The sequence below is a fragment of the Miniopterus natalensis genome, chromosome 14 (assembly GCF_054644295.1).
Source record: "Miniopterus natalensis isolate mMinNat1 chromosome 14, mMinNat1.hap1, whole genome shotgun sequence".
Taxonomy (NCBI): domain Eukaryota; kingdom Metazoa; phylum Chordata; class Mammalia; order Chiroptera; family Miniopteridae; genus Miniopterus; species Miniopterus natalensis.
Window position 1 is genome coordinate 57241805 of NC_142094.1, and position 12061 is coordinate 57253865.

General features: G+C 50.0%; 1 protein-coding gene across 1 annotated transcript; it reads left to right on the top strand.

Moving 5' to 3' along the window:
- The first annotated feature begins 3779 nt into the window (after nucleotides 1-3779).
- TEX36 (testis expressed 36) lies at nucleotides 3780-8456 on the top strand. Its single transcript, XM_016210513.2, has 3 exons — nucleotides 3780-3941; nucleotides 4563-4640; nucleotides 6408-8456. The coding sequence occupies exons 1-3, from the start codon at nucleotides 3825-3827 to the stop codon at nucleotides 6702-6704; spliced, it is 492 nt and encodes a 163-aa protein (XP_016065999.1). The 5' UTR covers nucleotides 3780-3824; the 3' UTR covers nucleotides 6705-8456.
- Nucleotides 8457-12061: the final 3605 nt, after the last annotated feature.

Consider the following 12061-nt stretch of genomic DNA (forward strand, 5'->3'; position numbering starts at 1 on the left):
CACGTCAGCTGTGTGACTGTGGGTGAGTCCTGTCGCTCCTCTGAGACTCAGTTTCCTCTTCTGTAATTAGAGAGAATTACTAACGCTCTCCTCGGTTTCGGCCCGTGTCCCCGCAGGACCCCGATGGCCCACTCCGAGTCAGAAGAGAGTGTCATGAAGGGTCCCCTCTCAGGGATGTGGGCAGGGTTATGGCGCTGAGGAGGGACCGGCCAGGAACGCACCTCCTCGCGGCCTCGGTGGTAGGTGAGCGAGCCGGGAGTCCCTGGGGACAGCGGGTCTGAGCTGGGACACGGAGGGCGGCTTAGGTCTTGGGCAGAGCAATGCCACTGATGTGGACAAGGTCATCCGGAGCCCACATTCAGTTGACTTCCCTGAAAGCTAAGAGGTTGGGGCCGACGGTTGCGCTGGGAACAAGCGACTGGAATATTACTGATTCAGGGATATAGAGGGTAATAAAGTTTGCCATTAGCTCAAGGCTGCCCCCACCGTCTGGCCTGTTCATGAGGTTCCTCGGCCGGCCCTCGGCCTCGAACACCGAGGAGGCGCAGCCGCTGGCAGGACCGGCTGCAGGAACCCTCGGGGCTTGGAAGTCCTACGCCCCTCCATTGTGACGGGTGGGCCTGCTTCTATGACAACAGCGGGCACCCCCACGGCCCGCCTGGGAGAGGCGGAGCACTAAGATCGGGAGTCAGGACGAGGCGTGGCTCCCAGGTGCGGAGGGCTCGCGGGCCATGGCCAGATGAGGGAGCCCGCCCCAGCCGCCCTCGGTTCCCGCCGAAGATGACCAAGGGCAGACGCTTCAACCCGCCTTTCGACAAGGACGGGAGATGGGTGAGAAAGATGGGGCCTGCCTGGCGTCTCTCAGGCCATGTGGGTGCGGTCAGGGCCCAGAACCGAGTCCAGATCCCGCCTCTGCTACTCACTGTGGCTACTTGCTGTGGCGTGACTTGGCAACTTACTGCCCCCAGCCTGAAATGGATGAGTTCCTGCCCCATCTATGAAACGGGGGACCTCCTCCTGGCATCCTGGGCACTGTCTGTCTGTCTCTGCTAGAATACAAGCTCCGTGGAGCTGGGACCTTCGTCTTTCTTAGTCACTGACTGCATCCCGAGTGCCTAGGATAGGATCCGGTGCACAGGAGGGTCTCCGAAAATACTTGTTGAAGGAATTAATATTATACTAGAAACCCCTAAACAAATTCCTGTTGGCCCCCAACCTGACCCCTTTCCCCACCGGGCTGTGAAATGGGAGAGGTCGGAAATGCATCATTTCCCCGTCTCGGTCATTTGAAAGCTTTACCTTTCAGCTTCAGCTCTTCCTGAGACCCCTCTCTCATGATGTCACTCACAGAGCCCGGTGGGATCTGCCACCTCCAAGGAGCATGTGCCTCACACCTACGTGTGCAGTGCTGGCCTCGTCAGAATACACGTACACACACACACACACATATGTTCTTTCATACACACCCTGCTTCATTCCAGAAAGACTTAAAGTGTGGGAAAGCTTCACAATAAAATAGTAAAGTATAAATAAATATTCAGAACCAGTTTAAATATACTTTAGAATATGAGGCTGAGGCTGGGAAAATATATAACATCTCTGTACAGGCCATAGGGCCTGTATGGTAGCATTTGGGCATCAAATCTGACTGAGTTCCCCGGCAGCCAAAGGAAAATGGGAAATAGTGTGAACTATGTAACGCTAACCCGTTACAAACAGAAAAACGTTAAGTTTCTCAGACTAAGTAGCTTCGCCTCTTTCTAAAACCTGTAGCTTCAGTTAGGATTGTGTTTGAATATTATGAAAAGCTGATTAGAGTGTCTTAACCAAAGAGAGGTTTGTATTTCTCAAGTAACAATAAATCCAGAAGTTGGCGGTTCAGGGCTGGTACCAGGTTCGGTCCAGCCTTCTGTTCTGACAGCCCCTGTGTGGGGCTGTGTGACTCAGGCTGGGCAACAAGGGAAAGTCAAAGGACAGGGGGACAGAGGCATCTATCACCTGAGTCTGCCCCTTCTTAGGGACCCCCCTCCTCCAGGGTGACCCCATGGCCCGTTCCTGCACATCCTCAGGAGAGCCTGGGTGCGAGGTTTCTGTGGCTGCTTCATTGCACTTGACCACCACTCCTACCGCCCTGGGAGCCCCACCCACAGACTTCTGCTTCGTCTCATGGGGCCACATGGCCAATTAGCTGCAAAGGAGTTTGGGCAGCATTTTTAACCAGCCACATTGCCACCCAAACAAAGCCAGGCTTCTGTCACAGGGAGTAACCCCAGGACTGTGCCCAGGACCCCAGTCCAGCCGGACAGAGAGTGTCTCCCACAGTCCGACTTGAGCCTTTGGTGTGGGCCCTTTCTGCTCCCAGCACCTGAAGTTTCCCACAGTGACTTGCAGACGAGTTGGGAAAATTAAAGAGATTGGTGACTTGCAGTGGGCAGTGGCCAGTTTGGGGGGGTTACTAATGGTCCCATTAGAAGTGACACTCGGTTTGCAGTTGACCTTGCTGGCTGCAGTCTGGCCATTGCCAGGTAGGAGAGGCCTCTCCACACACATTCACCTTCCTAGTTAGCATTTCAGTCACTGAGCAATCGGGTGCAGCAAAAATTTCACCGCCGACAAGTTAAAAAGCGATATTTCACGGTTACAATGTCCACCAGAAGGCTTTATTTCACAGCTGTCATGGGATAGCCATTAAGTATATATTTTAAAAGAGTGAAATTAAAATGCTAGAGCCATTTTTTACAGTGAATTAGCCCATAGACTTGCAGAATACAAATGAACTCAAGCCAGTTGTCATGTGGGTGGGTAAGAGGGATTGTATCTGATGCGGGAAGACGGCCCATGGTGGCCGAGGGTCCGCAGCTTCCGGGCAGGAGGGTCGCCGGTCAGACTGCGGGAGGTGAAGGAAGGGCTCTGCGCGTGGAGGCCCTTTGTATGATTCATATTTACTTAAAACATAACTGTTTAAAAACATTAAAAATATAATACAGGATGAATTAGAAATATGGAGATTGACTTTGAAGAATTTCTAGGGTATGTTGTTAAGTGAGAAAAGCAAAGTGCAAAACAGTACGTATTATATGGTCCACTTTTTGTAAACCTCTGCATGGTATCTGATCCTACGGAGCACTCAGATGTTAATACCGTCACCTGGGATGGCCGTGGGGGTGACAGGAAGGGGAAGGAGAAATTAGCCAAGAGTGACTGTTAGATAAAAAGGTATTTATAATTTTTAGCAATCACATTTTAAATATGGTCCTATGTATGCAAAATTATACATCTATAGGGTGCCCCAAAAATGAATTTTAATAAACACTGCCTTTATAATTATTCAAAGTGTGCGTATACGTTCTCGGTGGAGGGCCACCTGGGACCCTTCGCTCCTCAGCCTCCCTGTGCCTTAGGGTCCCCCTCACACCTGCAGGAGTCGGCTGGGCCCTGTGAACATGGGTGGGTCTTGTTCCCAAGCACAAGTTGCACCCTGAGCAGAAAGGAGGTCTCGGATTACACATGTCGGTCTTCCCCGAGTTCACGGCTCACTCCTGCGGGGCCGCACCCTCCACACCGGCCACAGGAATAAGTCCGGCTCCAGCACTGCAGGGCGGCCCCTGAACTAGAAACAGCAGGCGGTGATGGCCTTGGGCCATGACAATATTTTTTGTCTTGGAAAGAATCCTTAAAAATTATGCCATTTCCATCGCCTGCCAGAAGCACCCAAATTGCATTTTAATCGCTTTATGGAGGAAGCCCTGGTACTTGGCTCAGGCGTGCAGAGGTGTCTGGTTTTAATCAGGGCGGGCGCTGTTTTCCAGTTCCCTCACATCGGGATGACGCAGAAGACGCCCGAGTCCATCACGAGCGCCATGCTCAAGGAGCCCCACAATCCTCACTTCTCTCGGCAAATGGAAGGGAAGCTGCCGCCCATCTACAAAGTCCCGGAGAAGGTGAGTCCCGTGCTGGCCGCGGCCGCAGCTTCCACGGCACTCGGGGGAAGGGGGCACCCCTGCCGTTGGGGGCCAGGTCATTCTTCCTTGGAGGGACCTGCTCACGTCCCATCCCTGGACTCCTGGCACCTGGTCCCCGTGACACCCCAGGGCCTCCTCCTGGTCCAGACAGTCAAGTTAAGCTCATCTGTGGACAAGAAGTCACCTCGGGTTCCAACCCCCACCCAGTTCACTAACACCCACGTTCTGCGTCCCGGCCAATTCCTGAGCGGCTTCAGGGCCGTGGGTGGCCCGAGGGAGAAGGGGCATTGGTTTCATACTTGGCTGGCCCCCCTGCCACCAGGGCCTACAGGGCCTCTAAATTCCTTCCCAGTGCCCAGTTCCTCAGCTGTAAACTTTTCCTTCCTCACCTCCAAAGAAGGTGTTTGAGAGAAGTTTTATGATTATTAGCAGCAAAGGTCGAGCTTCAAAGCCCGAGCTGGCTGCGCGCCTGTGAGCTCACCCCCCCGCCCCGGTGCCCCGTCGCCCGCGGTTTCTTTCTTACCTGGCGGTCACCTGGCCTCCGGCTCCCAGTGCGGGCTGGGCTCTGACGCGCCCCCGTCTCTCCCTTTGCCTTCCCAGCAGGTCCACAGCAAATTCCCCTTCTCGGTGCACGACAACCGGCACAGCCTGCAGAATTCGGGATACTACCTGGACTCGGTGAGTGCTTCCCTCCGGGTGCCTGATCCCCGGCGGCGGCACCAGGGCTCTTCATTTTCTTGAGCTGTGCTGAGGACAGAGGACTGACCTCAAAACTGGAACAAGGTCAAGATTAAAGCCTCATAATAGGTTACAGAAAAAATAAAAGCGTGAAGCTCTCCGAGTCCCACGCAGCCTTCACAGTCTGCGGCAGCCTTCCGGCCGGGCGCTTGCCCACCGCCTGCCTCTCAGATCCCTCCTGTCGACCAGCCGTCGCTTCAGGGGCGGGAGGGAGCGCCCGGGGGTCTGCAGGCGGCCCAGACCCCACGGGGAGGGGGCAGCGGGGGGCAGCTCACGGGACATAGAGAAGGGCTCCCCGGCAACTGGAGTTGTCTTTTCTCTAGAGGTGGTGAGCTCCCCGTCGCTGGAGAAAATAAAGGTTGATCGCACTTGTCAGTGGCGGTTGAACGCAGCACCGTGCAATGGAAATATATTAAAGGCCATATATGTAATTTTAAATGTTCTAGTGACCACATTAAGTAAAAAGAAACAGATGAAATTAATTTTTATATATTTTGTTTAATCCAGTAATTCTCCAAATTGTCATTTCAACATGTAATCCATTAAAAATTATGAGTGAGCTATTTTACATCCCCCAAACTGTCTTTAAATCCAGTTCGTATTTTACACTTATGGTAGCTCTGAATTTGGAATGTCCACACTTCGTGTTTTTGTGAGTAAAGTTTGAGGATTTTTGCAATTTACATGCACACACACACACAAATGTCTATCTTTTTAACGACATAAACAGAACTGAACCACATACATCTTACGAGAAGTATGCTAGTCTCATAGAAAGCATGGGGAGCTTTCCAAAGTTATCTACCTTCTGGAATAGTTTATAGAGTGTGTGGGTTTTCAGTTTGATGAAGGTTCAATAGAATTTTCCATAAAACTATTTGGGTTTGATATCTTTTTTAGGGTAAATTTTTTGGTTTTTTTTTACTATCCAATTTCTCCCTTGATTATTAATCTAGTCAAACTTTCTATCTCTTCTTGAATAGATCTTGTGATGTGTTTACCTAAAATTACTGATTTCATTTCAAATTTATTGGTATAATATTTTAAAAATACTTACTTTGCTATTCTTTTGCATCTTTCTCAGTTGACTATTCATATACTTGCCACTGTTTTTATTAATGTATTTTTTTTAACTGTGCATATGCCTCAGGTTATTGCTTTGGCATCCCGAAGGTTTTTCTAACTAGGGTCTCACTATTATTTGCTTCCAAATAATCTATTACTTAACTTCTGTATATGGTTAGAATTTTTAAAGATCATCTTTTTGTTGCAAATATCTAGTTCTATGGGTTAGTAAGTTTTACACACAATATAATCTGTGATTTCTATTTTTTTAATTATCTTAATTTTTAAGATTATCTTTGTTATCTTGTATACGATTCATTTTCAACAAGTGTTGCATCAGTGTTAAGAAAGAATATTATCTTCCCCATCTGTTGGTTACAAAGTCCTTCATATTAATTGAAGACTGGCAATTAATGTTATTTAAATCCTTCATCCTTCATACCCTTTTGTTCACATTTGTCTTGATCTGTCCATTTCTCCTTCCATGAGTATTCTTGGGAGCACGGGTTGGTGAAGGACACCTCTTGCAGCGGCTGTCATTGTGCATTTAAACGTAGGATGTCCCATAGCTGGTTGTACTGGAGACCTCAGAATAATATGACCTTGAGTACTTTTCTCCTAATCGTCTCGGTTCTTCCCCAGGGCCTAGGACGTAGGAAGATCCCCCCAGAAAAAAGGCAACACAATTCGAAAAATTTCAATCTCTGGGCATCTGACTATGTCCCATCTTGTCTTGACGGCTTTTCAAATAACCAAATATCGTACGTCTGCCACGAAGCCTTGGTGGTGCCGATTTTCAGACGCTTCCCGAGACAGTACGGTGAGATATGGAGCACTTTCAAGTTCATTCCTGAGCGAAGCTATGCCGAGTTTTTGAAAAAGAAGCCAAAAGTAAGGTTCGCTATTGACAAAAAGGCCGATTCTTCACTGGAGCCCTGATCCTTCCGGAAGATTCTTGACGAGTTTCCTGACACTGGCCTTTCGCTGGACAGTCTGATCCAGCACAGCCGTTCCGCGCAAAGTTTGTGAGAACGAGAGGCTGACCGCGCCTCCCGCTGAGGCCAAGTGTCCTCGCGGCGAGAACGTACAGGCCACGTCCTCACACGGAGAGACCAGAGAAGCAGCGATGACGGGAGCACTCGCTGCCTTTAAGATATGATTTGTGACTTTTAATTCCGTTGAAAAATATTCAGGTCCTTATACAATAAAAATATGTGAAGATATACACATTTTAAATGAATGTGTTGTAAATAAATTCGATCAATTTTAAAATGGCCACATTAACTTTGGGGGCAGTTTTATTTATTTATTTTTTAATTAGTTTTTAAAAATATATCTATTGATTTCAGAGAGGAAAAGAGGGGGAGAGAGAGAGATAGAAACATCAATGATGAGAGAGTCATTGATCGGCTGCCTAGCCCGCAACCCGGGCCTGTGCCCTGACCGGGAATCGAACCCCCATCTCCTGGATCCTAGGTCGATCCTAGGTCGCTGAGCCACACCCAGCCCGGCTAGGGGCAGTTTTAAAAATCAGATAATTAAGATATGGTTACAGTTTCACTTTGAAATTTCAAACAATACAGAAAAAGCAGGTGTTCCCCTTGGTTTTCCCACATCTCCAGTCCTTGTCCTGCGCTCATACGTTAACCATTTGTTTTTATTCTGTGCGTCCGCAACCTCAGAGATGTGCATAACTGCGTACACATTTAAACGTAGCTGTGTTCCAGCACACGGCGTTCTGAGCCTTCCCTTTGATATTTAACAATGTATCTTGGAGCTCTGAACGCTGTCAGTGCGAACAGACGGATTTGCTTTAAACTGCTGCACTGATTCCCTAACACGATGCGCCGTAATTTAAAACATCACCTTCCTGTTAATGAGAGCTCGAGTTGTTTCTAATTTTCGGCTGCCAGGCCCAGTGCGACACGAACACGCTTGCTGAGACTCTCCGCGTGCATGTTTGCGTGGGACTCTGCAGCGACCTCTGACAAGCTGCCTCGTTGGTGCTGGATGGGGCCGATGCACAGCTCGAGTTTTAATAAATTCTCCCAAATGTCCCCAGGAAAAGACTGGACCAATTAAACTCCAACCAACAGGATCTGTGCGTTTCTGTTTCTCCCACCTCGAATTATCATTTAGATGCTTAAGTATGGATATTTAGGGACCAAAAAAAAAGGTGTCTTGTTATTTTTTGGTTTTCCATTCTTCTGGGTATTGGTGAAGTTGAGCATCTTTTCCTGCTCGGTGGTCCTTTATATCTCCCTCCCATAAACTGTCACCACCATCCTATACCCAAAGTCTCTTGTTTGTATTTGGATATTTTCCCGATAGATGAATTTTAGAATCAGCTTGTCAAATAAATCCATTGGCCATTTCATAGGAATTTCCCCAAATTTAGATACTGATTTATGGGAGAATTGACACTGTTGTGCCATGGTGCAGTTCCCCATTTCTTTAAATCTTATTTTATGTTCTTCAGTAAAGTTTTATAATTTTCTTCACATAGGTCTCACACGTTTCTTTTCTATGTTTATTCCTGCATATTTTGAACTTCTGTGGCTATTTTGAATGTTATTTTTGTATGTTACACTTTTAGTTAGGTTGTGCCTGATGCCTGAGAAAGCTATTGATTTCTGTATGTAAATCTTGTCTTTTTCACCTGCTGAACTTCTAACAAACAAATAATATATTAAAAATAAAGTTCTAATAATTTTTCAGTGGATTTTCCTGGATTTTCTTTGTAGATGACTGTCATTTGTGGAAGTGAGAATTTCCCTAATTTCCCTAGAGGCCATGTCCTCACACACAGGGTTCGGCGGCCTGAGCTCTGCCGTGGGCAGGCCTCTGAACGGCACGGTCCCTGCCCGCTCGACCCCCAGGAATGCTGGTTTCTAGGTTCACTTCCTTTTCTCCTCCCAGGGCGTCCTCACAACCCCTCACTTGCCTCGCCTCTGCCTCGCCTCCCCTTTCTCTTACGCATACCACCAATCTCCAACAACAGTGACCCCAAATTCAGTTTACTGGAGATGAAATTTTAAAAATTACCAACAAGGTATAGAGAGCCAAATCTGCAGCTATGTGAAGGAGAGACGTGTGGATGGGGGACGATATCCGGTCCTCTACGCTGTGGGATTAAACAGTGGCAGGGGGTGGGTGGATGGGTGGGGACAGTTACCATTTATAAGAACACAAATGAGATAACTTGCCCCTAAAAACAGTCTTTTCTCACTTAATTGTTTTCTACATAAAAAATAAACCACACCGGTGGGCGACATCCCAGTTTTCAATCCAGTGAACCGAGAACAGAAGGACACATTAACGGAGGGGTAGGTCTTGGGGGCTCCAGGGTGGACGCCCCAAATACAATACCCCAGCTCACAAAATAAAAGTCCTTGATACCTCAGCATGATGCCACCGACCGGCGGTGGCTGTTGGCTCTTTGTTTTAGGGCGTTGCTTTGAGCAGAGGAGTAAACAGCCAGTTAAGGAAACCCCAACTTGCTAATCGATCGCACGCAGGTGTTTATAGGTTTCTTCTGTTCCGATGAGTCAGACTGGGGCTTGTGCCATCCCAGAAACGGCTCAGAGCTGAAAGCGCGGCTGCGGGCTTGGCAACAATGTTTCCGAGCGACGCTGCGCAGTGTCGGGAAGCCCCAGTTACTGTAACAGGCGCGTGACCACTGAAGGCTCGAGGCATCATGCTTAACAGAGCGGAGTGACCACTTTTCATATGTGACCCACTAAAAAATGCTGCCTATTTTTGGGCAGAGAAGCACATTCTCAATGGGTCTGTTTGAACATTTAGGACTCATTTTAAAAAGCACATCTCTCTGTTTAGCACATTCTGGGGCTGTCTTTGGCCACAGCCGCCTCTGTTCTGGTGGCCGCCGGGTTCTACTACGGTGGCTGTGTTTCTCCGTCCACGACTGACACGACAGCCGTTCCAGAAGCCATACCCATTCTGCAGGTGGGTGGTCAGCTGTAGCCCCGATGAAAGTCCAGGGCGCATCGCTCCCGGACCACGGGTCAGGGAGCAAGGACACTTCACCCAATGCAACAATTATTTTTTTTAACCTGCAGAGCTGGGACCATATTGGCGAATGCTTGGTTGGGAGGTGGGTGTGGGGGAGGAAGGGACCCGATGATAAGCTAAGTGTAGGTTTCCCATATGTGCTGCCGGGGTCGGGAGGAATCCGTGCTCTTGTGGTAACACCCCGAGAACCATCAAACCAGCACAGAGCCTCAGTTTCCTCCTCCAGGCCCTTTGCTGTCACCCACGTGTGATCTTCGGTCGTCCTGGAGTGTCCGGAGCCGGTGACTGGGGAGGACCCCCCTTCGCTCGGCCCTGGGCTGCTCTCCAGGGGGAACACGGCTGGCACTTCCAACACGCGGGGCGGCCGCTGTGCGGGTCCTGGCGCTGCGAGGCCCGGGAAGTCCTCGTGCGTGTGCGCTGCCGGGCGTCACCTCTCTACGTGACTCTCAAAGCAAACGAAAGCAGCTCATGCAGCACAGAGCATTTAAGCAAACACCTTATGGATATACCAAAATAATCCCCCAAATATCAAACAAATCAACCCCCGCCAGAGCCCGGCTCGCTGAGTAAACGGAACGAACAAAACCGTAACTCGCGCGCTCGACTGGGCTCCACGAAAATGTCGGATTTGTTAGGTGGAGTGCGTGACTTCCCCGCAGAGTCACCAAGATAAGCGCAAATGCTTTATTTTCTCTCCCAATCGAAATCCAACAGGTTTGCAATTCCCAGACTGGGAAATGCAGGCCCAGGAGCCCATTTTCTTCCCTCCGTTCCCCCCAAGGGGGAGCGAGGCTCACCCTGCGAGACCCAGGGGCGTTGCTCCCAGTTCGCGGGACACTAATGTATTGAGCAGGAGCAGAGCGGACACTCCGGGCAACTTCGACAATCCCATACGGAGTCACTGCCACCCATGACAGTCATGTCAAGTGTTATCTCAAGACTGAGGTAGTCGGGTGCAATGGGAACCCCTTAGGCAGGGCTGGAACGCCCCAAACCACAAGTAGACACTTGGATAAGGGGCTCCCTCTGGACCCTGATAGGAGTGGGGCCTCTGCTCCTGGTGGGCTCAGAGCTCCAGCCATTCGACACTCGAGCTTGGCTGTACCATGGGTCATGCTCAGAGCCCTGCCAGGCTTCATCAGATGCGTGTGACCGCTGCAGGCACCTGGCTTGGGACCGACACCCACCTCCCCGCCTGCAGACGCCGCCAGTGACCCAGGCCTTCAGGCTGGGCACTTGCTCCTCTCGCTTCTATGGTGTAAGCTCCCCCTTTCTGCGAGTAACCTGCGTGTGACTCTATTGGCTTATTGGGGAGTCTCCCCTGATAAACCCGGCCTTGTAGAGAGACACAAACACATGTGAGTAACTTTCTGGGGACGCTCCCTTGCCCACGACAACTAGTCTGGCTGCATTGCTGGCAGCAGATCCCCTAGTTGCCGGCAGAAAGAGCGACGCTGCTCATGACCCATGTTCCGTACAGCTGCTCGCAGGGCCCTAGGTGACCACGGGGGACACGGCTTTCGCAGCCCAAGAACACGTGGCTATTCCTTAGGCCCGAGGGAGAAGCATCGAGACCGTCATGAACATTCCCCCCAGGTCTATAACCTTCGAAGAAGATTCTGTGACTTGTCAGCCACGAGAGGTGTGTCCCACAAACAACACTGAGGTTCCAAAAGAGGATCGGAAAGTCCCAGCACAACCCACGGGAGAAATCTCACTGTTCCTCCAAGTAATATTTTGTGTTGAAACCAGCACCTAATATCTGATATTCTAGAACTTTAAAGGAAGGAACCGACGGTTCTTGTCCTTAGTCAATCAGGATAGTTTTGGCGAAAGCAGGTATGTTTGCCAACAGAATCTGGGCTGGTTTCCGGCTCGTTCCTAACACGGCCCTGCCCCACCCTGCCCCCCACTCTCCCCCCCAAACGGCCCGGTTCCCTTTGGCCTGATTGCGTATCCCCATTCTCCTGGGTCCCGGCGTGAACACATGCCAGGCGCACACAAATGCCTCGTGGGCTTACTCACCGCTCAGGGACCATTTTTCAAGCCGCTGCTCTGGACATGGGGGTACAAAGGGAGCCGCCAGACTCATCCTTGGTCTTAGCGCCCGAAGCCTAGGCGGTCAGAGGGGGAAAGCAGCACCCCCGGCAACGCCCGCACGTCAGGCCAAGAATGCCGACTGAGCGCGGATCCAGCGACAATGCTTTGAAAGGTCACAATTATAATTTTATTAAGCTGTGATCAGGGAGATAAATGTCATAGAA

Excerpts from the sequence above, each read along its gene's own strand:
- TEX36 (XM_016210513.2), top strand. The coding sequence starts at position 3,825 with ATGACGCAGAAGACGCCCGAGTCCATCACGAGCGCCATGCTCAAGGAG. Across the intron at positions 3,942-4,562 it reads TCTACAAAGTCCCGGAGAAG|CAGGTCCACAGCAAATTCCC; the intron begins GTGAGTCCCGTG and ends TTGCCTTCCCAG. Across the intron at positions 4,641-6,407 it reads CGGGATACTACCTGGACTCG|GGCCTAGGACGTAGGAAGAT; the intron begins GTGAGTGCTTCC and ends GTTCTTCCCCAG.